Source organism: Oreochromis niloticus, unplaced genomic scaffold, assembly GCF_001858045.2.
Source record: "Oreochromis niloticus isolate F11D_XX unplaced genomic scaffold, O_niloticus_UMD_NMBU tig00000734_pilon, whole genome shotgun sequence".
In the NCBI taxonomy this organism is placed as follows: domain Eukaryota; kingdom Metazoa; phylum Chordata; class Actinopteri; order Cichliformes; family Cichlidae; genus Oreochromis; species Oreochromis niloticus.
The window spans coordinates 895,782-922,739 of NW_020327228.1; the positions used below are offsets into that span (position 1 = coordinate 895,782).

Genomic DNA, 26,958 nt, shown 5'->3' on the forward strand with positions numbered 1-26,958 from the left:
TATATTACTTTAAAGTTTGAAGATGGAAACTAAAGCTTTGTCCTCATTCATGTGAGCCTGACCTTTGACCTTTGTATTTATTATCTTTACCCACATGATTGGAGCAGAACTGGAAATCTTTGGCTTTGGATTTTAAGATGTTTTCATGCAGTGTGTGATTTTGTGACTCTTTGTGACATCATTGTGATGTCGTATTGAAAAAGTGTTGTTCAGCTCTCTTCATGTCCTTTATATCAGATATTACACTCCACATGGTTTCTTTACATTATTTTTCCAGCTCAAATTTGACCTTTGACCCTAACAACAAAGGTCAAATGCTTAGCCGAGCTAGGCTACACTGCTAACACACAGACAGACAACATGAAAGCGTTTGTGTGTTTGTTGTCACGGCAGCAGCAGACATCAGTGACACCAGCACACAAAAGCAACACAACAGCAGGTTCAAACACTCAAAGAGCTGCATTACATTTGAATGTGTGACTGGTTGGTGTCAGGATTCCTGGGTCATTGACCCAGCGTTTTCAGTTCATGTTCTGTTTTCGCCACTCCTACCATTTCCTGTTTCATTATGTTCAGCTGTGTATTCGCCTGTGTCCAATTATCGTCATCATCCAGTCTGTGTATTTAAGTTCCTCAGTTTTACCACTTCTCTGTCGTGTCATTGATGTTATTGTGATGTTATGTTGTCGGTTCCGCCTGCATTCAGTCAGCCAGCCATTCAGTCCTTCAGTCAGTCAGTCCTTCATTCGTTCATTCAGTCAGTCGTCCAGCCAGCCAGCCGTTTCCTACTTCTGTTCTGTTTGTTCACTCCATCGACAATAAACACCCACCTTCACCTACCTACCTGTGAGTCCAGCGTTTGGGTCCTCCTTCTCTCATCCACGCCTCCATGACACAAACCCCTGACAGTTGGCTGAGCTGTTTGATGTTATGTGTCAGAGTTCAGCTTCACATGTTTGAAATAATAACACATTTCTGGGAGCAATAATGACAGAATAAGGAACAGGACAGACGATGACGACCTTCTTCTGTTGGACATGTGCACATCAGTTATATGCATTGATCCAGTGCTGTTTCACAAGTACACACACAACAGGAAGTGCTTCTTGTTGCTGTTGTTGGTTTTAAGATCTAGATGTAGACAACGACAGCGTATGGAAACAAACCAGCTGCAGCAGGTTTAAAATGTCTCAGAGGTTTTTCCAGCGTTGAATCTGTTGCTGCTGTTCAGAGTTCTGTGTGTTGTCAGTGTTTAAAATCCTGCAGAAACAGATGAACTGAGCACAGACAGCAGGCCCACAGTACTGTATGTTTATTTGAGTTTTTCAGTTTTATCTTTAATGGCAGCTTCTGTTTTTGCTGCATAGCTTTCAGGGTTCTTGGGGCGTTGACCCAGTGATTTCAGTTTGTTCATGTTCAGTTTAGTTTGCCACATTAATGTTCTCACTTCCTGTTTTTTCCCGTGTCAGCTTGTGTCATTAGTCAGATTATGTTCAGCCCTGTACTCACCTGTTTCCAATCATTGTCATCATTCAACCTGTGTATTTAAGTTCCTCGGTTTCACCAGTTCTTTGTCGTGTCATTGATGTTGATGTTGCCATTATTGTCGTTCCCGTCTGTATTCAGTTATTCAGCCAGCCATTCAGTCAGTTAGTCAGTCTTGCTTTTCCTGCTTTGTTCATTCACCCACTCCAATAAATCCTCATCATTCCGCACCGTGAGTCCAGCGTTTGGGTCATCTCTGCCTCGCCTCCACACACAACCTCTGACAATAGCTAACACTGTGTGTGATTTAATTTTATTCATAATGTGGTCATGAGCAGAATTCACACAGTGACATTTATTAAATCACAAACTGACCAAAACTGTAAGTGAAACCTTTCAGTGTGTCTCTGTAATTACACACAATCAATTGTGTTTGCAGAGACTTAATGAAGTGTGTGTGTGTGTGAGAGACATGTAAACTTGAATACGAGGAATAAATGTGGGAATAAAACAGCTCGGCCTCTCTAATGTCTCTCAAACATTCACTTTTATCCTCAGATCATCAGCTCTGCTTCACCTTCTTGTTCACAGCCTGTTAAATATTCTTCATGGTGTTCATGTTGTTCATGGACACTTACACTTCTCTCTAATGTGGTGGTTCTCAAACTTTTTACATCATTCCATCAGTACATGTGTTACAATAAAAACCAGTGACTGTCATGGTTCAGTGTTCAGTGTCTCTCCAGCTGCCTTATGTCGGGCCACAGTGTTATTTTTGTTTTTCTCTGTCTCTCCCTCGCTGTCCTCTGCCTGCCTGGGAGGAGCTCATTGGGCTCTCGCTTTTGGCCCACGCACCTGAGCTGATTGTCTGCATCTGTCGCTGATTAGTTCCCGTTTTCCCTCGCCGCTATTTAAGGTTGTGGCTCAGCTCATCGCTGGAACATTGAACACCCTGAGTTTGTCCAAGTTTGCTGCCTGTGATTATTGGCGTAGTATTAATACTCGCTTCTTTATATAAATTCCCGGGACCTGTCGCGAGTAGGGATGGGTATTGATGAGATTTTTATGATTCCAATTTCATTTTCGATTCTGTTTAACGATTCGATTCTTTATCGATTCTCTTACCGATTCTTATTTTTAAAAAAGGAGAACACTAAGGTTGATTAGCTTAGAACTTTGTTTTATATCTTCTGTTTGAACAAGATAGAAATTTGGGAGTAACATGGCCTTACAAACTCAACGTTGAAACCAAGCACACCATTGTTTTTCTTGTGACATTACCAATAAGTTTGATGTGTCACATGGCCCTCTTCCTATTGAAAAAACAAAAGTTGTATCCAAGATGGCCGACTTCTAAATGGCCACCATGGTCACCACCCATCTTGAGGAGTTTGCCCCCTCACATATACTAATGTGCCACGAACAGGACTTTAATATCACCAACCATTCCCATGTTATTATGGTGTGTCCATATAAATGGCCCACCCTGTACATTATAAATAAATGACACGTAATGTATGTAAGATGTTAAAAATAACTTTATTTGAAAATTATTCTAATTCACATTGTTCTGTAACAGCTTTAAAAATCTTTGGAATGCAATTGAAAAGGAACTGATAGTTTAATGAAATCATTTGACTTGAATACATTATCACTAAATTATAACAACATTCACAATGGTTAGTATCAGGTGAATAAAATATAAATTAAGGATTATTTTCAACAATGTTGAAATGGAGTTTATGAATATTGAATTTTATTCATGACAGTTGATTCTGAAATATGTTGGAAGGCTCATATAACCAGATAAAAACAAAATTATCCCAAACCACTGTAATATTATACAATTGTGAAATTTTCAATCAGTCATTATAGATGCCATAGTTATTCCCTAATTGTGCCATACATTACCCACACATGTCAGTCCATATCCCAGCAAACTAAATTACATCAACCACATCAAATACAGACATGAACCACTTGTAATGATTAGAAACTTGATAGAATTTCAAATCTAGTTTGGGGAGTCATTCAGTGAGAAACAGTGAAATGATTTTCCATGTGAAAAGGTGGACAGCAGAAACAGAAAGAAAGTGAGAACTAAAAGAGAAACAAAGAGCTTTGGAACAACGAGGCAGCAGGAGGACAGCTGCAGTTTAACAGCTTCAATTCACTGACAGGAAACAACATTAGAAATATCATCATCCTCAACTCATCTGCTCCACTGACACTGACACCTTCAACGGCAACACCTTCACTTTAGAAACAGTGCGAATATATGGAAACATCCTGTGAGTGAAAGTGTGTGTGAAGGTGTGTATGTGTGTGTTAGTATAAGGATCAGAGAACGACAGCTTTCCTCTGTTCCAGTCCAGATTCACTCTGATCCTCTGGAACATCTTGTGAACTGAGAGAGCAGTTTTAGTTGATGGTGAACATGCTGAGTATTTACCTTTATATAACCTTATTCTCCATAATCCAGACCGTATGATTCCTTCCCTCTGCACAGTATCTGCTAATACACCAAGCTCCCATGGTGTACTGTCTCCAACATCAACATCCCAGCTGTGAGTCGCTGAGTTAAAGCCCTCAGAGCCCAGGACAGAGGCATAATAATCAAACCTCTCTGGATTATCAGGAAGCTGCTGCTTCTCTCCTTCTCGTCTCACACTGGTCAGATCTTCAGACAGTATGAGTTTTGGATGAGCAGTGTTTGGGTCCAGAATGAGAGGAGTGTAGGAGACCATGTCCTTCATGTTGTTCCAGATGTTGAAGGTCAGGTTGCCCAGGTGTTTGGCCTGGTCTATCAGAGCTCCTGAGGGCAGCTGTGGATCATCCAGCAGGGGGCAGCGCTGGACTCTTTCCACTGCAGCCTTGTAGTTGTGCAGGAATGAGACGTCTTCAGCTCTCAGCTCCTCCTCTGTGGCTCTGACTGTGTCTGAAAGAGCTGCTATCTCTCTGCTCAGAGCCTCCATCTTCTCCTTCATCATCCCACTCTTCTGCTCCTCTTCCTCCCTCAGTGCAGCCAGCCTGGCCTCCTCTTCCTCTGCTAGAAACTGGTGAAGCTTCTTAAACTGCTCCTTAATCTGCCTCTCTGTGTGTCGGGCCTGGACCTTAATGTGTTCTGCTGTTTGATCAAACTTCACTTGAACTTCTTCACAAACCTTTAACTTCTTCTTTAAGGGCTCCAGAGTTTCCTGAAGTTCCTTCTTGTGTTGTTGTGCAGCTTCATCGATGGGTCTGAATCTGTGCTTGGTGTGTTTTTCTGAGGCACAGCAGACGAGACACACTGGCTGCTGATGGTCCAGACAGAAGAGTTTAAGTTCCTCAGAGTGCAGACTGCAGAGAGCCTCTGAAGCTCTCTGATCTCTCTCCTGTAAGAACGACTCACACAGGTTCTTTAAAGCTCGGTTTAAAGGTGGATCATTCACTGATATTTTCTTACAAACTGGACACTCGTGTGTTGGTCTCTCTCTCCACCATCTCTTCAGACAGTCTTTACAGAAGCTGTGGCTACATGACAGAAGAACAGGATCTCTGAAGACCTCCTGACAGACCGGACAGCAGAGATCCTCCTCTGATCTGGAAGCCATTGAGTCCGTGAGTGAAGCTGAAAAGCAGACAGGAAGTACAGTCAGTCCTGGCTCCCCTCCCTCCTCTACTACCTTCACTGAAACTTCCTTTGAGTCGTGTTTTTGCTCAAACTCACATTCAGTGTGTGGAGCGTCAGCAGCTTGAAGCAGCAGTGTTGGAGTTTTCCACTTTTCTCTCCTGTAGCTGGACTCACTCAGAGGAAGCCGCTAGTTTGGTCTGAACTCAGTCTGATTGTCTGTGCGTCTCTCTTTTCTGAGGAACAATAAAAGGGTGGAGTTTCATTCACCTTTCTTTTATAGAGGCTGTTGCTTTACCTATAAACAAGGGTGTTTTTCTTTCCTGAACTTGGACATTTACCAGGTAGTAGCTGTAAAACAGGTTTTTCTTGATTTCAAATGCAGTGGTCACAACATGAAAACCTTTTTGAATCTTGGAAAATAAAGTTTTTTCTGCTCATTTGACTGCAATATGTTCAAGTGTAATGCAGGAAGGGAAACAGATGATTTCACGTGTTTAGTGGTAATAACACGAGTCATCAGCTCATTATTCATAAATCCTTTACACTTGTTTCTTAAATCAGGAATCCTCTTTAAAAATGAGGTTGTTACAGAACTCCAGCACCTTTGCTGATGAATTAAAACCTGCTGTAAAATTATTATTATTTGTAAATCCAAATGGTTTTTACCTTTCGAAAATGTTTCAAGACATTCAGACTTCAGTTTATTGATCAAAATCTTCTTTTTTACTCAAATAAAGAGTAAGAACTGTTAGGAAAGGACTGTTGAAACCTGCCAGGCTGACTAGGATTCATCTTTTGGTGTCATACAACAAGCACCCTTTCACACATCAATTTTAGGATTCAGGTAAATGAACAGCCACCAGATTATACCAAACCACTCATTTCAGCATGCTTTTATTCTGAAAGTTCAGTCTGTTAACCAGCTAGCCCAGGCCCTTCCCAGCTCCTGTCTTCCTTGAAGTTTTCTTGCTAGGATTAAGCTTTGAGGTGTGTTTGGGCTTCTTATCCTGCTGCTGTATGAATCCTTCTCCACAAAGATCAGAGGATGGAGCAGGTCTCTGAAGGGTGGAGTACTGTTTCAAGTGTCCAGTTAGCAGCCAATCACAGAGCCAGCCTTCCCAGTCACTTTATCCAGGCTTTTGCTGTCTCCAGCATTGATGCTGCTCCCCCAGCAGACCACAGCAGACTGACTTATATAAAATCTCCATCTTTTCACCACACTCACTGAAGGAGCTCAGCTTTCTGAGGAAACAGAGACTGCTTGTCGCACTATGCAGAAGCAGACTGTATGTATTGTGAATAGTGGACCCAAAGCAGACACAAAGGATCATGGAACCAAACTTGATTTAACAAAAAGCGAGCATTTTAATATGGTTGATGGAGAAATACAAAGCAATGTACAAGGCAAACAAAGACAATAAACAATACCCTAAACTGGGAAAACTAAAAATAAACATGAAAAACCCTAAACGTGAAACTTGGCAAGGATACAAAGATACCTGACACTGAACAAAGGAGGACAGAGGACTTAAATAGACAGAGGTAAATAGACAGGGTAATGCAAGAAGTGGAAACACTTGGGAAAACAGCTGATTAGAGTGAACATTTTGACGCCACAGGGTAAGTGAAACTAAACACAATGAACATGAGACACCAGACCTCTTCAAAATAAAACAGGAAACGATGAGGGACTTAAACATGGCACACAAACTGGAGAACATGAAGCACACAGTGGCCGTTTATCAATGCCCAAGTACGCGAGTACGTACTCGCGTTCTCGGTGAGTACGTACTCGCCGAGAACGCACGGGAGTACGTACCCGCTGAGAACGCGAGCACGGACTCGCGATATGTACAATTGGAACACCTGCGTACATGATGAGTTTTTACTGCCGTCCCCTCCTAATTTAACTGTGAGTAACATGTTATGAAGCTTAACTGTAATCACAGCCAAACCGGTTTACTCAGGAACAAATAAAACACTGAAATAAACCAAACATTAACATTTAGAAGTGATCTAGGCAAGGCAAGGCAAGGCAAGTTTATTTATATAGCACAATTCAACAACAGGGTGATTCAAGGTGCTTTACAGAAACATTGAAAACAACAGATAAAAAACATGATTTAAAATTGATTTAAAATTGATTAAGACGAGGTGTGACTAAGTGACTTATATATCATTTTTAACCTCAGTAGTGAAACCTCTATTAATAAAAATAGTGTACATGTACATACGTGTACATACCTTAATAAAAACAAGCAGGTGAGATGTTAGAACGCTTTTATTTCTATTGTAGTGGACACTCAATACTATAGACAGCTGCTGGAGTTTCTTTAACCTGAGTAGTGAGAAGTCCGCGAGCGGGGGTGGGGGGTTAAAAACGATGTGCCGGGAGTCCGCTGTTGAGTTTTGGACGAAATGCATTCTGGGATATATAGCTGTCCCAAGTCCACACCGATGCATGCTCGATAAAACGGGCGGATCGAGAACACATCCGGGACTTTTTCGCGTTCTCGGCTTGATGCGTACTTCGAATTGGAACAGTACTTGGTCTCCGACTGATGACGTATCACGAGTACACGAGAACGCAAGTACGCACAAGTACGCATATTGATAAACGTCCAGTGTTATGAAACTGTTATGTGCAGGCAGGAAAAGGACCCAAAATGCAGACTCACGGAGACAGACGTGAACTCAAAACAGCTTTAATGCTGAACTCAAAAAGGGTAACAAAACTGAGAATACAAAATAAGCTTACGGACACAGAACACACAGCTAGATAAGGGTAGATCGCGACACGGACACAGAGAAACACGGGGCGTAAATACACAGAGGGAGCAATCAGGGAATGGGAAACAGGAGGGAAACACAGCTGGGGCAACTTGGGCCTCACGAGACAAAGGAAGCAAAACCAGACACATTAACATAAGACATGGACCTTCAAAGTAAAACAGGAAACATAACACAGAGACACAGACTTGACACGGGGATACAGCAGACAGGGGAGACAGCAACTATGGATCACAGACAGAAAACCAGAACACTAAAACTCTAACAAAACCCACATAGAAAACCTAAACTAAGAATAAACCTATAACCCATAATATAATGAAATAAACAAAATCAAAGAACCAAAACCACAAAACACTGGGTCGATGACCCAGGCACCCTAACACACAGACAAGAAGCACATGACATTTTGACACTTAAGACAAAAACAGACATAAATCAGGAGTCATAGAATAAGTAAAACTAGAATGAAACTCAACTAAATCCTAACTAATAGTGGCAACACAAGAACTTAAGATATTTCGAAGCAGAGAGAGAGAAAGAGAGCCAAGGACAACAACAAGAGACAACATTGTCACATTAGAAAGGCATAGTAATCATCCACAATAATTTTCAGTTGTGGATGATAAAGGATTCAGAAAGTTTATTCATGCAGTGAATCCTATGTATGCAATTCCAAGCAGGAAAACACTCTCCCAAAAATTATTATTACAGATTGCCAAGCTGCTGCTTTGCAGGGGTGGATCTCTGGCTGCAGGGCCAAGGTCCTGATACACCAGTGGTTATTTTAATTTGTTTTAGTCTGGCTTATTTCAACAGTCAAGAGCTAAAGATTTTTGTGACTGCTGCGGCTGTTTATATTGTTGTTTTGTTTATTTGTTTTTGATTCGTGGTATCAGTAGGCACTCATGCATGTATTGATTGTGTTTTAGAGTGGTTTACCCTTTTTATATCGTTGCAGACAGTGAAGGCGCTGCATGAAAACTGACCTTTTTTTCTTGCCGCTTTTGTTTGTACTGCAGTGAGCTGTGAGTGACCAAGCCAGTGAGTGGAGACAGCACTGAAGATTTTCGTTTTTATATTGCTTTGCCCAGTTGGGGTGAAGTGTCAATTGCCATCCACTTTAACGTGTGAAATGTTGATTAGTCTTTAACAGGTTCACCGCAGCGCTTATCCTGTCTCTCACTTACAATCGTACAATTTTACAGTTTTAACCGTTGTCAGAGTGATATTTTAGGATTGTCATTTGCACTTAGAAACATATAATCGTTTATGCTTAGAGATAAATAATCGTTTGTATATTGATAGAATGTCTCATCCTTATTGGGTCTGCTAAGACTCTGTGTACCATGGGATGGGAAGACGTTCACTCCCTATGGTGTTCTGGCATACCTCATACACATCTCAAGTTCACGGGAAGGTCGCATCTTGTCTTGTGATATATGGTATGGCAGAACACATGCTCTTTATCTGTTCAAGTATAAGGGCCTTTTGTTTAGGTGGACTGCTGGACTCCCAGGAGACTCCTGGCGCCAGCTATCTGGGGAGTTGTTCACAGGGTCATATTTTGACCTACACACATACACACACCCACACACACACACACACGTACACAGACAGGTATACTCTCTACACGCACATGCCTGTTTAAGATGTCACATGTTAATGAAACTATGCATATTTATGTAACCACAATAAAAAGGAGCGCTACGGGAAGGCGGCCGAGAGTCTGATGGAGTTCAACTGGGCAGAACAGCGCTTGACCTCAGTAGGCCTCCCTCGCGCGAGAACACACAAAGAGCTCTGTCTTGTTTTGTTGCTGCTGCAGGTTGTCTAAATTGTTTCAGCAGGGTTTGTAATTAGATAAACCCAACATAAATTGGTCCTTCGAGCCGGAGCCGAAGTCAGCATTCACCGAGGAGGAGAAACGACGCACCGAAGTCTGACGTCAGCTGGGACTCATAGGAGCACCCGCAGAGAGCCCTGGGATGAATTAGCATATTTTTTTCTCCTCGATGAGTGATGATTGACAGGTTTCGAGACCCATGTTGTGCACAAAGCAACACACACGCGAAGGGGAAGGGAGCGACTCTATAACTGTATGACTGAGCTAGCAAAAGTGCCCTGAGTGTGTCTCGGGCATCCCGAGTGTGTCTTGGGTTTTGGTGAAAGCACCCCGAGTATGTCTTAGGTTCCGGTTGCTCCGCTAACAAGGGCGGTGAGGCTTTCACAGTGAAAACATCCTAGGTTGGTCCTAGATTTCCGCCATTGTGGGCATTGACGTTTTTACGAGTCTAAGTGTCTTCGATGAATCTAAGTGTGTCTTAGATGACAGCCCTAGAGTGTGAAGTGTTTTCATCACTTTGTGGGCCGATGTACAAAGCCGCTTTGTGGAGAGATGTACAAAGTGTTTTTGCCGCTTTGTGGGGAGATGTACGAAGCCGCTGTGTGGGGGGAAAGTATGAACTGTTTTTGCCACTTTGTTGGGCGAAGTACAAGCCGCTGTGTGGGGCACTGTACGGAGTAATTCTCCGCCACTTTGTGGGGAATTTGAGAAATTCCGGAGAGTCTAACTGTGTGTTGGACATTAGGCCTATTTTGTGTTGTTGTGTGTGTGCATTTGTGTGAGTGAGTGCGGAACAGACACGTGGTCTGTGGCACTAATTGTTGCCAAAATGGGGATCATAGAAACATGATTGTATTATTAGCCTACTAAAAGTAAGACTAGAAGTTAAAAAGGGTTGGAAATAGACCCGATCACATTGAATAAACATAAATGCAAGAGGAATAAAGTAAAAGAAACTGGAGCTTAACTATAATGTATTTAAACTGATAATAGCGGGAATAACAACTATAAAGTGGTTTTAATAATAACTAGAAAGTGCATTTTCTGAAGAAACTGCAGTGTGAATGCTTGAATCTGAATATATGCACTGAAAAGAATTAATTGCTGAATTTTAAGTTAAAAATGTTGAATGAGATGAAAAATACAGAAATTTTCAACTGAAAACAAAAGTGCTGAACTGCTAAAAGCTGACAAGCACAGAGAAGAAGTTGGAAAAGAGCTGAAAATGTTTTAAATGTAAATTAGAAAAACCTAAGTAATGAGAAAAGAAAATTTAGAGTCAGAAAACATCTGAATGAATATTAAAAGTTCATATTCTTTGAATCACTGAATAACTAAAATGTGATCCCTCCACTTGGATCCACACAGTTTAAAAGGTTTACATCTCTGAGCTTTGAAAGACACAGTGTTGGAAAGAGAAGAACAATGGCAACGTTTTGAGGGTAAAATGATGGCTGTAGAGCAAACACTGTGGACAGAGCAGCAGTTGAAAGGGAAGTGTTTAAGATGAATCTTGGCACAGTGAGAGACAGAGCTCGTTAGGCAGGCAGGTGTGAGCCTGGTTGCTATAGTGACTGCACCCAATGGCTCAGTACACACGCACACAGACATGCACCTCACTTTTGCTGCTTAAAATGAACAGAAAAGTCAGGTCGAAACAAATCCTTCCCAAATGAAAAGTACAGGTCCTATTGACAAAATTCTTTCACCGTGAGCGACAGCAATGTCCAGTCTACCTAATTCTCAGTTTTCATGCTTGTGGAGTTTATTATATGGACGTGGTGACAGTGTAAAGACAGCCTGTACTTCTGGTTTTCAAACGAACCTTCTGAGCCATTTTAACATTAGAGTCTATGGAGGAGTTGGAGGGAGGAGGCTGTGCATGGGTGACATTTATGAAAGAACCATAACACCTAGTACAATAGTAAACACATTGGATGAAAGAGGACAGCGATGGCTACGTTTTGAGGGTAAAATCATACCTGTAGACCAAACACCATGGACACAGCAGCAGTTTTAAAAAATATTTTAAGATTAATTTTTTCGCTCCTCTCACTCTAGCAGTTGAGCTGTCTCACTCTAGCCCCAACATTCCGTCCCATACACACCCATTATAAACTCTGAAACGGCTGAAAAAACATCATGAAACTTAAACTGGAACTGAAGAAAAAGTATAACAGATATTGAAAAGATAAATACAAGTTGAATAGTTGAATGTCTTGTCTTCGTTTTAAAGTTTGAATGGTAGCTCTATGTCAACGTATGTTGAAGTAGATACAGTTTGAAAATGAGTAAGTTGAATGAGGATTTGAAGGGTCTCCCCATTGAAATACATGGGAAATTTTTGTTGAAAAAAGTTGAATAATTTTAAAAATATAAATGTTATAAATGAGAAAAGTAGAAGCAGTCATGTCCTAAAGAAGAGGAATCTAACGGTGTTTGAATGGTTTTTCTAAGTTGAACGGTTTTGAAGGAGATAGATGCACAAAAACGTACGGAATATGATATAATAATAATAACTAGAAAGTGCATTTGCTGAAGAAACTGCAGTGTGAATGCTTGAATCTGAATATATGCACTGAAAAGAATTAATTGCTGAATTTTAAGTTAAAAATGTTGAATGAGATGAAAAATACAGAAATTTTCACCTGAAAACAAAAGTGCTGAACTGCTAAAAGCTGACAAGCACAGAGAAGAAGTTGGAAAATAGCTAAAAATGTATTAAATGTAAATTAGAAAAACCTAAGTAATGAGAAAAGAAAATTTAGAGTCAGAAAACATCTGAATGAATATTAAAAGTTCATATTCTTTGAATCACTGAATGACTAAAATGTGATCCCTCCACTTGGATCCACACAGTTTAAAAACTTTACATCTCTGAGCTTTGAAAGACACGGTGTTGGAAAGAGAAGAACAATGGCGATGTTTTGAGGGTAAAATGATGGCTGTAGAGCAAACACTGTGGACACAGCAGCAGTTGAAAGAGAAGTGTTTAAGATGAATCTTGGCACAGTGAGAGAGAGAGAGCTCGTTAGGCAGGCAGGTGTGAGCCTGGTTGCTATAGTGACTGCACCCAATGGCTCCATACACACGCACAGACATGCACCTCACTTTAGCTGCTTAAAATGAACAGAAAAGTCAGGCCGAAACAAATCGCTCCCAAATGAAAAGTACAAGTCGTATTGACAAAATTCTTTCACCGTGAGCGACAGCAATGTCTAGTCTACCTAATTCTCAGTTTTCATGCCTGTGGAGTTTATTATATGGACGTGGTGACAGTGGAAAGACACCATGCTCTTCTGATTTTCAAACGAACCTTCTGAGCCATTTTAACATTAGAGTCTATGGAAGAGTTGGAGGGGGGAGGCTGTGCATTGGTGACATGTATGAAAGAACCATAACACCTAGGACAATAGTAAACACATTGGGTGAAAGAGGACAGCGATGGCTACGTTTTGAGGGTAAAATCATACCTGTAGAGCAAACGCTGCGGACACAGCAGCAGTTTTATTAAAGATTTTAAGATTAATTTTTTTGTTCCTCTCACTCTAGCAGTTGAGCTGTCTCACTCTAGCCCCAACATTCCGTCCCATACACAACCATTATAAACTCTGAAACGGCTGAAAAAACATCATGAAACTTAAACTGGAACTGAAGAAAAAGTATAATAGATATTGAAAAGATAAATACAAGTTGAATAGTTGAATGTCTTGTCTTCGTTTTAAACTTTGAATGGTGGCTCTACGTCAACGTATGTTGAAGTAGATACAGTTTAAAGAGGAGTAAGTTGAAGGAGGATTTGAAGGGTCTCCCCATTGAAATACATGGGAAATTTTTGTTGAAAAAAGTTGAATAATTTTAAAAATATAAATGTTATAAATGAGAAAAATACAAGCAGTCATGTCCAAAAGAAGAGGAATCTAACGGTGTTTGAATGGTTTTTCTAAGTTGAACGGTTTTGAAGGAGATACAGTACAAAAAACGTACGGAATCTATAATAATAAAATAGAATAATAAAGATTAGAAGAACAATACTGTGAATGCTTTTACAAGCATTCACACTAATAACTAGAAAGTGCATTTTCTGAAGAAACTGCAGTGTGAATGCTTGAATCTGAATGTATGCACTGAAAAGAATTAATTGCTGAATTTTAAGTTAAAAATGTTGAATGAGATGAAAAATACAGAAATTTTCACCTGAAAACAAAAGTGCTGAACTGCTAAAAGCTGACAAGCACAGAGAAGAAGTTGGAAAATAGCTAAAAATGTTTTAAATGTAAATTAGAAAAACTTAAAAAATGAGAAAAGACTATTTAGAGTCAGAAAACATCTGAATGAATATTAAAAGTTCATATTCTTTGAATCACTGAATGACTAAAATATGATCACTCCACTTGGATCCACACAGTTTTAAAGGTTTACATCTCTGAGCTTTGAAAGACACGCTGTTGGAAAGAGAAGAACGATGGCTTCATTTTGAGGGTAAAATGACGGCTGTAGGGCAAATACTGTGGACACAGCAGCTGTTGAAAGAGAAGTGTTCAAGATGAATCTTGGCAGAGTGAGAGAGAGCTCGTTAGGCAGGCAGGTGTGAGCCTGGTTGCTATAGTGACTGAGCCAGGGGCTCCATACACACGCACACAGACATGCACCTCACTTTTGCTGCTTAAAATGAACAGAAAAGTCAGGCCGAAACAAATCGCTCCCAAATGAAAAGTACAGGTCCTATTGACGAAATTCCTTCACCGTGAGCGGCAGCAATGTCCAGTCTACCTAATTCTCAGTTTTCATGCCTGTGGAGTTTATTATATGGACGTGGTGACAGTGTAAAAACACCATGCTCTTCTGATTTTCAAACGAACCTTCTGAGCCTTTTTAACATTAGAGTCTATGGAGGAGTTGGAGGGAGGAGGCTGTGCTTTGGTGACATTTATGAAAGAACCATAACACCTAGTACAATAGTAAACACATTGGATGAAAGAGGACAGCGATGGCTACGTTTTGAGGGTAAAATCATACCTGTAGACCAAACACCGTGGACACAGCAGCAGTTTTAAAAAATATTTTCAGATTAATTTTTTCGCTCCTCTCACTCTAGCAGTTGAGCCTTCTCACTCTAGCCCCAACATTCCATCCCATACACACCCATTATAAACTCTGAAACGGCTGAAAAAACATCATGAAACTTAAACTGGAACTGAAGAAAAAGTATAACAGATATTGAAAAGATAAATACAAGTTGAATAGTTGAATGTCTTGTCTTCGTTTTAAAGTTTGAATGGTGGCTCTATGTCAACCTATGTTGAAGTAGATACAGTTTGAAAATGAGTAAGTTGAATGAGGATTTGAAGGGTCTCCCCATTGAAATACATGGGAAATTTTTGTTGAAAAAAGTTGAATAAAATTAAAAATATAAATGTTAAAAATGAGAAAAATAGAAGCAGTCATGTCCAAAAGAAGAGGAATCTAACGGTGTTTGAATGGTTTTTCTAAGTTGAACGGTTTTGAAGGAGATACAGTACAAAAAACGTACGGAATATATAATAAAATATAATAACTAGAAAGTGCATTTTCTGAAGAAACTGCAGTGTGAATGCTTGAATCTGAATGTATGCACTGAAATGAAATCATTACTGAATATTAAGCTAAAAATGCTGAATTAGCTGGAAAATACAGAATTTTTAACCTGAAAACAAAAGTGCAGAACTTTTGAAAGCTGATTTTCACACAGAAGAAGTTGGAAAATAGCTGAACATGTTTAAAATATAAATTAGAAAAAGATGAGTAATGACAAAAGAAAATTTAGTCAGAAAACCTCTGAATGAATAACAAAAGTTCATATTCTTCTAATCACTTAAAGAGTGGAATTATGTATTATAAATCTCTAATTCATAAAAAAATAATAAAAATAAATGTAAAAACAAATTTGTTGAATTGAACTGAAAAGATGAACAAACATGCTGGAGAAAATACAAGCTTTAATATACAGCATAATGTTTTTCAGACATATACATATGTGTATATCATGTTTAATGGTATTACATACATCAATTTGTTTTGTATATCATAGAAAATAACATAAAAATCTTAAGTCATATTGTACAGCTTCTTTCTGAAAAGGACTTAAATTAATTCAACAAATGTTTTTTTTTTTTCGAAATAGAATAAAAATAAAAATCATTTTAAAAAGAGACGTTTGCAATGTTTTAAGGTGTTAATAATCTGATCCTGTCATGTGTCTGTTCAACTTTAGTTTTTGGCACAGACTCGATTCTTAAAGAACAAATTACCAAATAATAAACAAATAAAATTGAAATTAAAGTTGCTTTTTTTTGTTAAACACTTCACAGGAGAATAAATAAAAATAACTAAATTAAATAACCAAATAAAAATAATAAGCAACATATGAAATACATGAAAATTCAACTTTTAAAACCACAATCCTGAACCTTTAAATTGTGTTTGTTTCGTAGAACATGGCTGAACAGCTGCTAATATTGGTCTACTGAATCTACTGATCTGTCTACACATCTTTTTATTACTCATTCTTTTTTATGTTTTATTGTAAACAGAGTCCACACAGTGGTAAAAGAGAACTGTATAGAGATTTTTGAGTGAACTCAAACGAAAGCCTAAGGTGGTGACACAGTTTAACACATACAAATAATCAAATGAACACATTAGTCCTTTTTGTGAACATGGATAAATAAGTATCATTAGTTTACAGCATTGTTCAGCCATGCCACTAAATGCTTTTTTACACTGTGTTTTAACCTGGGCTCAGACACAAAGTCCCAAATTTAGTTAATCCCTGACTTTGAGTTGTGGTTATGACTAATTATTATACACAAGGCTTTATCTATCTAAACTCTAAGGACACAAATATGAAAAAACCTATACTTACCAGCTGATACCCCACACTACACACTAGGTGTGCCATGTGACCTGAAACTTTGGTACAAACTCATCATAATTATTCTGTTAACACTGTTTCTTTAACACTGTTTGTGTTGCTGTTCAGCAGTTTAAAATGTTTTAGATTGGATTACATGGAACGAATTTGAGTTCTCTTGGGGGTTTTTGTGTGTGTTATGTTCTTAGCAGATTCTTTCTTTACATACTGTTGAATTCCAGTTACCACATTTCTGGTCATATGACATCCCGAGTGCCCACTTAAAAAAATCCCCACAGTTAATTCAACATTAAAACAAAATAAAAATATGTTAAATAAATAAAGGTTTGCTCTGTGATGAAATATTAAATAAGCATACACTGTACAGAGCACTAACAATGAAAACAATCCTTTAGCCTGTCAGATCAGAGAGAGGCAGTCATTATGTCCATTTAAAACCTGTAATCAAAGAGCACAACATTTCTGTGAAACTATAAAGTCCCATATGATCCTCATCATGTCCAGTGACTTCAGAGTGGATCCTCCCTGTCATCCGGCCAGTGTTTGATGTGTGGCAAGCAGCACAGAAGCAGGATAGCTGAGGAGCAGAAAACAGGAACATATGTAGTTGTAAATGTAAATATCAGTGATACTTGTCTTGTCATAGGGAATAAAATAATGAACTTACACACTCATTTAGGGAGGATCTTGACACTGCACAGAGGAGGCACAGTCAGTCTGACAATGATGGTGATCTTCAGGGATGTTTTCCTGCAGCAACATTCCTGCCGACTGGCCATATGATCCAGAGTAGTTGGTTTGTAATGAACAGAAAGGTGTATATGTTAGGTAGTGTGCACTTAGAGCTGGTCCTAAGAAACAAACACATCCTGTAATAAACTGAATACCTTTAGTAGTGCTGCTGCAAATATAAAGCCCTTCTATCATGTGTGGTTTCAAAGAAGGTGTTTTGGAGGCTCGGTCACAGAAACTGTGCAGTCTGTTCAGTCCTGAGTGTCTCAGCTCTGAAGGGATGGATCACAGAGGGAAACACCTGAGTACAGATATTAAAATACACTCAAAATAACACTCCTAAGGTCAAGTGAAAACACAATTTAAACACTTTACAAAGAATTAATACATGTTTCCATGAAAATAATGTCATTAACCCTTTTTGTTGTGAGTAAATCTCACCGACTGCTTGTGGGACAAGCTAGAAGGAGGACTTATCACAGAATCTCTCCTGTGCTCCAGATGTGAAGTCTCATGCTCTGATCGTACGGTGAAGATGGTGATGATGAAGCCTCTCTGATCTGTGGCATTACAGTTTCTGGCTGCTATGTGCTTCACACTGTTGGATTTACCATGTGAAGCTTGGAGAAGACACAGGAGGACTGTGTCTCTCTTTACAAAAAAAAAAAAAAAAAAAGAAACCTAACAACCTCCCACCGTACCCCCCACATTCAACTCCCACCTACCCACTCCACTCAACTCCCCAGCCTCACACCACCCAATGTCTATACAAATGTAGGGTATCAACTGGTAACAAAAAGCAAGTTTAACATATGTAGTGCATATGTAACACTGCTGAAACATTTCTGGCCAGAAATGTGCAGTTATCAGCCAGTGCATTTATCATCCCAGACCCACCCTGATAAATGCACTGGCTGAAACATGATAAAAGCTCATAAAAATGTATGTTTCATTGAAAGATTTGTCCAAAAATATAATAATATACTTTTGAAAAAGTTTAAAGATTATAACAAACTGAAATCAATAACATTTTAGTAAATAGTATTTCAAAATAGAGGCACAGATAAACTGGCTTAACTGTCATTATTGCTGTAATTAGATTTTTCTTTTTCTTTTTTTTTCTTTTTTAAAAAAAAGCAACCTTTAGTCTGTGTTGTTCTCTCAGAAACAATGAAGAAGCTGTTGAACATTTATGTGTTGTGTGGGCAATCCTCTGGTCCACCCTCCCTCCCTCCCAGCCACAGTGAGACTGGGGCAGCCTGGCAGGATTTTGAAGCCTGGCTGCAGAGAGGATATGCCTACACTGTTCGTTTTAAACTGCTATATTTGATTTTTCTGACATTCATAGATTTCTGATTTTTAGATTTTCTGTAATACATAAAATTGTCATCTTTTACTGATATCATTACTTAATTCATTTAATTGTATTTTATGTAGACAATTGAAACATTATATTGCAATGCAGGGCGCTTTTTCTTAAGTCAACTTTTAAATATCGCTCTACTTTCTTAAGTCATTCAAAAATATAGAAATTACTTACTGTAGTCAAAGATCTAGATCATGAATCATCACAGGACAATACACAGTATACAGGGTCATGGTAACTATAGTAGGTCTTCATGACTCCAGAATGGAGACATCGCTCTGGCTGAGAAATGAAAATAAGGTCAAGCAGTGTGTTCTTCTCTGTGGTAGGGGCAGTGATGACCTGTGCGTATCCCCTAGACTCAAACAGCTCCAGGATTGGTTTGTTTGCAATAGATAAAACATTCTCATTAAAATCACCACACACTATGATGGGATGACAGTCCATGATCTCTAATGAGTCTAATAGGCTTACCAGGTTTTTCAGGAATGGCCTCATAGTGTAGTCTGGAGGTCTGTACACAACTGCAATTAGAGCACTGACTGGTGCTTCAACCTTTAAAGCCAGAAATTCAAGGTCAGTTACATTATGGATGTACTGTTTTTCATGCACTTGAATGTCACTTTTCACATAAACAGCAACTCCACCACCATTTCTGTTTGCCATCTGGGGAAAGTTTGTGTAGGACAGGTGTCTGTTGCGTTTGAACAAATTGTAATTTTCCAAATGGAGACTCTCTGCGACAAAAGAGCCCCGCAGGTGTGTTTCTGTTAGGCACAAAACATCTGCTAGACACAATTCATGGTGACTCTTGATGTCATTAATGTGAGCTGGCAGTCCCTCTGTATTATGATGAACAATGGTGAAAACCTCTGACCTGCTCAGTGTTTGTCTCACATGTAGAAGAGGCATCATGTCATCAAGGTTGGCTTGTCTCATGTTCTCAAGTGCTGCAGTGATTTCTGGATTGGTGAATATTTTTTTCTCCTCCATATCAAGAAGATAGAGTCCATTGAGAGACGTCACTCTACTGACAGCTACGTAGGCCATGCCGGGCTCAAAAATGCTCTTAAGAGAGACAACAGCTGATGTGGTTGTCATTCCCTGTACCTTATGTATTGTACATGCAAAGGCCAGCTTCACTGGGAACTGTCTTCGTACCACTCCTTTCTGCTTCAGATTCTCCTCTGCTCTCTCAATGTACACCATGTCGTCTGCTGGTGTGCGGTTATTCTTTCCAGATGTCTCATTATCCATTTTAAGTCCAAGCTTGATGATGTGTTGGTCATTTTCAGAGTAAACTACTCTAAGTAGTTTTCCAAAAGCTCCATTAACCAAACCATTTTGTATGTCAATGTTTCTGGTGAGCATGACACGAGCTCCTTCTGCAACTTTCAGTGTGTCTGGTAACTCGTTTTTACCTCCTTTGAATGGTCTGTCTTGTAATGCCATTCTGCTAGTTCTAGGATCCTTTCTATAATCATCTGCATGGATGTCAATGATATGAGTATGGAGCAGACCCAGTGTTGCAGAGTTGTGTGCATCCACTTCTTTGTTAGTTGCAAAAATGTGCAACGCATCAGTCGGACAATGGGCTGGTTCAGTTATGGCCTGTGACAACAAATTTCTATCTGCTTCACAAAGCACATCCAACTTTCCTTTCACACGGATTCTGTTCAGCATCTCAGCAAAGACAACATCATCTTTCTGACGCATAATCTCAGTCAGAGTGATCATCTGAAAATGCTCCCGCCACAGGTCGATCTCGGACGGGTCGTGCACACAGAGAGGTTTCGACTGTCGCACTGGGGGTAGCTGATAGAAGTCTCCAACAGCAATGACTGACATGCCTCCAAAGGGTCTCCGAGTCCTTTGATCTGTTTGAGTCTTGCATCTACATATGCAAAGAGATGTCTTGACACCATAGACACTTCGTCAATGACGATTATTTCAGCATTCAAAAGTTCTGATCTGACTTCATCCAGCTGATTGCCAAGTCCTGAATGGGAGGTTTTAAGCTTCTAGGGAGCTTGAGAAGAGAATGCAGAGTTGTTCCAGAAATGTTAAATGCTGCAGTCCCAGTGAAAGCAGTTAACAGGACAGTGGGTTTTGATATGTCAACGTCGTCTGCATATCTGGGCACTTTGCTCAGTATCTTAGATGCTTCTGAGTAGATGCATTTGATAAGATGTGATTTTCCTGTTCCAGCACCACCATTAATATAAAAGAAAAACTGCTCCGGATTTAGAGCACAGACTCTTTTAATGCACCAGTCTCTAACTGCATAAAATATGCAGGCTTGCTTCTTATTCAGATTCTGAAACATCTGACGTAACAATGTGGGATCAATAGCAGGGGGTTCCCTGATGGCTCTGACTTCTGTTGAAGCATCAGCCTGACGGCTGTAGTCGGGCACATCTTCCTGTTCATTTTCATTGTCTTGCTCTCTTTCTTGTTCAACAAGTGGCAACCTTACGAGATCTGATTCAGGTGCCAGATTACACCATTCGTCAGTCACACCTCTGTTCTGCTCATATTCCTCAACAGCGCTCTCAATCTCCTCGCTGTTTTTCTCATATTTCTCTCTGTTTCTTTTGACAATGTGTTGCACGTACTCAAGACAGTCAGTACCTGGTAGCTGTACACAGCCAGCACCATAGAAAGCCTGATAGGTTGGCAACGATGGTGTTTTCAGTTCGTGGTCTGAACGATGAGGAAGGTACAGTTTAAGCAGTCTTCCGTAATATTGCTCTGGATGTTTTTCTTGTGAGCAGCGGTGAAATCTGATGATAGCAGGCTTATCGTTTTTGCGCCTTTGCACAAATCCCATCTCATTGAGAAGGGGCAAAACATCTTTACCTTTTGTCTGTTGGCCATACACAATCCTGCAAGTAGCAGCAAAGTCTGCCATGCACATCTCCTCATACTCTGGTGTTTCAGGTCTGGCTTTGTATTTGTCATTCAAAGATGTCATCCAAACATTGGAAGACTCAGGTGTTGTGTTGTCCAGAACTGACAGGGGACGACTCATTTTCACAGGATTATCATCAGTTGGTATGAATATTACAGCACGTGAACATTGCTTCATGTGAAGACCACATGCACGAGCAACACACTCCTGTGCACTGATCTCTCGCTTCTTTGAATATGCCTGCATGACGGCTCTCATTTCATCGCACTCATTTACACTGTCTTTATGGGAGTTTTCAATGACAGTTTTCAGGTACTCAGATAGCCCGCCCTCTTTTTTGATATATATTTCATTAAATAGTTTGCAGCGCCGAAAGCATCTAAAACAAAGCTTATGTCGATATTACTGTTCCAGGCTTCAAGCAGATGTGGATTATAGCCATTTATCCAAGAGTCTTTTGGATCACGCTTTAGTATGATCGTACTCCTTGTGTTCATTTTATTCAGGTATCTCTCATATTCTGCATGTGTCAACTTGCATCGAGCCAAGAGCTGCCTTAAACTCATGGAAGCGGTTTCAGGTTCATTCAGCAGCTGGTTCAGTGGTCTGAGCTTGTTCTTTGCTGTTTCTACTTCCAGTTCATCATCCTCACTGGGTCTTGTGATCATTGTCTCATTGCAGGGTGGTTTGGGAAACCAAAACGGCACCCGGAGCTTAAACTCCTAAAGCACGTCTTTGTGTGGTTCTTACTGTGTTTTTGCACTTCTGTTACTTTCTTGTACAGTTCAGGTTGTTTATGTGGATCAGGCAGCTGAGCTGTGATGTATTTGTTTATAAAATCAACAACAGTTTGCTCATCATCCTCCTCAAACACAGGAGCACCTTCTACCCACAGGAGACAGTGTATGTGTGGGCTTCCTCTGTGCTGAAACTCAACTCTGTAAAAGTAGTCAATGACTTTGCCAAGTGGCTCTGCAGGAGATAAGAGTAAATCTCTGAATAATGCTTCAACTCTCTTGTCAAACATGCGCATTGTTGTGACAGGATTGCTTCTCAGGATGTCACACTTTGCTGACCAGTCGAGTCCTTCAAAATGACTTGTTCACCTTGCTGCCTTGTTATTGCTTCAATCACTTCAGGCCAGCGCATTTCAGCAGCTGAAAATGTGCAAAAGAACGTGGGAGTTCCCAACTGTCTGATCATGGCAAAAAGATCTCTTGTTGTTTTCTCCCAATAGGCTGGGGTTCCTCTCAGAGGCTGCATGAATCTCACTGCATCTTTATTTCGCACCAGTTTCTCAACCTCATGCTTATCTTGTAACATGCCTGAGGTTATTTTCTCCCATCTCTGGTCAAAGGCTTTGCCTTCCTTAACTGGATTGTCATGCTGGAAGTAGCCAAGTGTATTTCAGTCACAAACTGTGCAAAGAACAAATAGTTTGTGTCTTTGGCAAAACGATCATCAATGCAGAAAAGTCTTGATTTGAAATACCCACTGGGGATACTTTGATCAGCCTTCTTTCATCCAGTGTGTTTTGGCCTGTAGGAAACTGCACAGGGAAGGCCATGGCCTCCAGTTTAGGTGTTTTGAAAAAACTTATTGATTGTTTCTCTCTGCAGGAGCAACAGAGTAGATTCCTTCACTGAAACATAATATTTCCTCAGCCACATCAGGGGGCTGCAAACAGGACTCGAGTGCAAAACCACCATTAGTCAGTCCATCTGCTTGCTCTGAATCATCTCTCATCTGCTCATGTGGTTGTTCACCATCACAGGGTAACATGTCAATATCCTGTTCATTTTTATTTTGTGCTTCACTCAGTGCATTTTTCTCACAGCTGTCAATTTCCATTAAATCAGCCTCATCATAATCGTCCTCATTCATGTTTTCATCATCATCCTCCTCATCTTCATCAGGAAGTGTTGGATCACACAGCTCAGCATCATCTCTGATGCTCACATCCTTATACTGTGGATGAATCTGCTTGAGTTTATGCAGTGCTTGCACAAGTTTAGACCAGCTTACAGTCTGAAACAGCTGATGACCTTGTAAGACAAGCGTCTCTTCAGTTTTACTCTCATCACCTGAGAATTAATTCTCAATCGAGGCAATGCTTCAACAGTTTCCTGTACCTCTGATGGGACACAGACCACATTTCCTCTAATTGCTCTTTGTCTGCCTTTGGGAAGAGGAATAATCTTGGCAAATGGTATGCACTTGGCTACGAGATGTCTCTCCAGTATGTTGAGATCTGACAATTCAGGTGGAATATCAGCAAGATCCAGTTTATTGGCAACAGCAAGTGCTGGCATGGATCCATTTTAAGATGATTGTGGCAGGTGTGACAAATCCACTCTCTCTTTCTCTCATCAGGCACATTGCACTGCTCATTTCTGCAGTTTTCATCACAAACATGAACAAACTTTCCTGTCAAACATGTTGCAACCACATGTGGGTTTTTGACATAATTTGACCTTCTGCAGGGTCGTACTTGGTTTGGAAATGAAGCCTTGAAACATACAGTACATGGGTATGATGGTCCAACTTTGATTTGTGATTTGAACACCGATATGGCCTCGTTGATCACACTGTTGTCACTCTCTTGGGTTTGTCTGTTCACCCATCTGTATTTCCTTTTTATTTTCATGGCAATCTCATGTTGTGCATAATCTTAAATGCAAGATTACTTTGATACCTGTCTCGCATTAGTTGTTTCATCAGTTGTCTGTGTCTTACTCTGAAGGTGTTGTCATTTGCATACCGCTGAGTAACTCGACATCTCTGTCTCTCTCTGAATTCTAAGTTTCTCGATACCTTTTAGTGATGTAGCTTTTTTTCTCCTCTCTGAAATCAGTATTCTCATAGTAACGTCTTTTAATATATTGTTTTTGATTTTGTCTAACTTTAGCATTCTCACAGTAACGTCTTTTAACATACTGTTGTTGTTTATTTCTGAATTCAGCATTCTCACAGTAACGTCTTTAATATACTGTTGTTTTTCTGTCTAACTTCAGATTGTTTTTATATACCTCGCTTGTGCAAGATTTTTTCTTTTCTTTGTACTCTTTATTTGAAGCATACTTTTGTCGTTCTTTCCTTTTTGGTTTTCTTTCTCTGATTTCTGGTTCTCTGATGCCATTAATCTTCTTTTCATTTTGTGCCTTTGTTGTTTATTAACTTTTTTCAGTTTTTGTAAAACTATATCAGAAAGTCACAGGCAGCAACATTTTTATTGCAGCATTTGATTGACATGAAAAACCATCCCTTGATGGAAGGAAACTTAATTCACTGCATAGTTCTTCAGTTGGTATATTAGGAGGTTCATTCTGATCTTCATGTGATGTGAACTGAGTCATGTGGACTTCTTTTTGTTTCACCAGTGGTGTACAAATGGACATTGACAAAAGATGTTCTCAGTCAGATCAGTGGTTGTGTTTCTCCTTGGAGTAAAGGGGTTTGCTTCATCAACAGTTGTATCAGAGTGAGTAGGTGCCACAGCAGTGGCAGCTGTTGGTCTGCAGACTGTGTCTGTGATAGTATCACTCAGGTTGATTGTGCTCATACTGTAAAACTGCACAGGCTTCAGCTCATAGGTACAAGAGGTGATATCTCCATCTCTTCATAAGAATCTTGGAGCCTCTTAATCATGTCACTGAGGAGTGTGAATTTCAGCATCACAGCTGTACCACGATTACGTGACCATAGTGCTAGAGGAAGACCACTGGGTGTTCTGGGTGTGGGTCAAAGAACCCATATTTTCCTGATGTGGATCTGAACACTGCGATACACAATCCACTCATAATCAGTAAGGCATACTGCACATCTGACAACAGGCAGCTCAGTCCTGCTTCTAAGCTGAGAAAGGTATCTACTGCTTCCTCTGGAGGTTCTTCAAATGTCCCATACCGGGAAGGCTGTGTCATGTCGACATGATACATAGACCTGTGAGCATCAACTTTGTCTGGCAGCTCATCGGTTGCCAATGAATACTCTTGGGAATCTTTTCTTGGCCTCTTTGTACATCACATCACCTTTATCCAAGACCAGATTAAGGTCAACTGTAGACATGTTTTCATTCTCATGAAGGAAAGCAAGAAATGTGAGTGAGTTACATGTGCACTGACTGTTTCTGGAGTCTCCATATTTAGGATGTGCCTGGCTGTGAGATGCACAGACATGTGTTACAGAGGGCTGGTTTTCAAGGTTCACTCTTTCTGCATGAGATGGCCCTGCCACATCACTGTGATGGCCTCTTTTCACAATATCAGCATAACCCACCTGTGGGGCACTTGACACCTCAGGTTGGTCTCTATGGTTTACCTGATGTTCATTAAATGCATGCTGCAATCCAGTCTTTACAGCATCTGCATAGGATACCTGTTGTACATGTGCAGGAAATGTCGACCTGCCTGTTTGACACCATCAGCATTGGTCTTTCCAGACACACGGTCTTCTGCAGAGCTCTGAGGAAAATCACACTCAGTTTGTTCACATGTTGGTACTTTGTGAAACTCATGGAACTTCTTCCAGCGTTGTTTTGCAGCTTGTGACTTTTTCTGCTTTTTGGCATTTTACACACCTTTAAGTGTTTCTGTTAGTCTTTAGAAAATGTATTCAAAAAACAAGAGTGGCACACAGCAGGAGATGTTTCTTTGTCTTTATATTTCAGCTTTATTTCTCAGAAACAATGTCTTTGTTTGTTGACAGTTGTCAGTCGAGAGAATTATGTACTCTCTTATTGGCTTGGCACAACTTAGCAGCAAGCCCAGAATGAAAAACAGGTAGAGAGAAAAATTTAGAAGAGGAATAGACAGAGCAGGAGAGACGCGGCTGGGAAATGACAATCAAACCGTGAATTAGAGTTTTCTTTATTTGTTCAGTTTGTTCTCAGGTAGAGGCAATATGCACTCTTTATGCTTTAATGCTTGGCATTTTCAGCAGCAAGCCAAGAGTGAAAAACAGGTAGAGAGAAATTTAGCAGAGAGAACAGGCAGAGCAGGAGAGACACGGCTTGGAAATCAAACCGCAGAGTTTTCTTTGTTCAGTTTGTTCAAAGGTTGAGGCAAATATGCACTCTTTATTGCTTTATTGGCTTGTGCATTCTCAGCAGCAAGCCAAAGAGTGAAAACAGGTAGAGAAAATTTAGCAAGAGAACAGAGAGAGCGGAAAGACACGGTTTTGAAATCAAACCGTAGAGTTTTCTTTGTTTGTTCAGTTTGTTCAAGGTTGAGGCAAAATATGCACTCTTTATTGCTTTATTGGCTTGTGCATTTCTCAGCAGCAAGCCAAAGAGTGAAAAACA

General features: G+C 40.0%; 2 protein-coding genes across 8 annotated transcripts; both read right to left on the minus strand.

Moving 5' to 3' along the window:
- Positions 1 to 3,595: 3,595 nt before the first annotated feature.
- On the minus strand, positions 3,596 to 8,032 carry LOC102079046 (nuclear factor 7, brain-like). Of its 3 annotated transcripts, none has more exons than XM_019354522.2 (2): positions 8,016 to 8,032; positions 3,596 to 5,067 (listed from the first exon to the last, which is right to left on the minus strand). In XM_019354522.2, the coding sequence occupies exons 1-2, from the start codon at positions 8,030 to 8,032 to the stop codon at positions 3,693 to 3,695; spliced, it is 1,392 nt and encodes a 463-aa protein (XP_019210067.1). In that variant the 3' UTR covers positions 3,596 to 3,692. The 3 variants fall into 3 exon arrangements, 1 of the variants encoding a protein (XP_019210067.1); XR_268340.4 differs by lacking the exon at positions 8,016 to 8,032 and adding an exon at positions 5,195 to 5,321 and having other exon boundaries at positions 4,959 to 5,067; XR_002059651.2 differs by lacking the exon at positions 8,016 to 8,032 and adding an exon at positions 5,195 to 5,321 and having other exon boundaries at positions 4,959 to 5,095.
- A 7,663-nt stretch (positions 8,033 to 15,695) lies between these two features.
- LOC109199181 (uncharacterized) lies at positions 15,696 to 20,189 on the minus strand. Of its 5 annotated transcripts, XM_019354512.2 has the most exons (4): positions 17,821 to 20,189; positions 17,535 to 17,651; positions 17,315 to 17,418; positions 15,696 to 17,224 (listed from the first exon to the last, which is right to left on the minus strand). In XM_019354512.2, exon 1 carries the CDS (start codon positions 20,114 to 20,116, stop codon positions 18,938 to 18,940), a length of 1,179 nt encoding a protein of 392 aa, XP_019210057.1. In that variant the 5' UTR covers positions 20,117 to 20,189; the 3' UTR covers positions 15,696 to 17,224; positions 17,315 to 17,418; positions 17,535 to 17,651; positions 17,821 to 18,937. The 5 variants fall into 5 exon arrangements, with proteins under 5 accessions (XP_019210057.1, XP_025760094.1, XP_019210056.1 ...); XM_025904309.1 differs by having other exon boundaries at positions 15,696 to 17,418; XM_019354511.2 differs by having other exon boundaries at positions 17,319 to 17,651.
- Between the last annotated feature and the right edge of the window lie 6,769 nt (positions 20,190 to 26,958).

Excerpts from the sequence above, each read along its gene's own strand:
- LOC109199181 (XM_019354512.2), bottom strand. The coding sequence starts at position 20,116 with ATGCTCACCAGAAACATTGACATACAAAATGGTTTGGTTAATGGAGCT.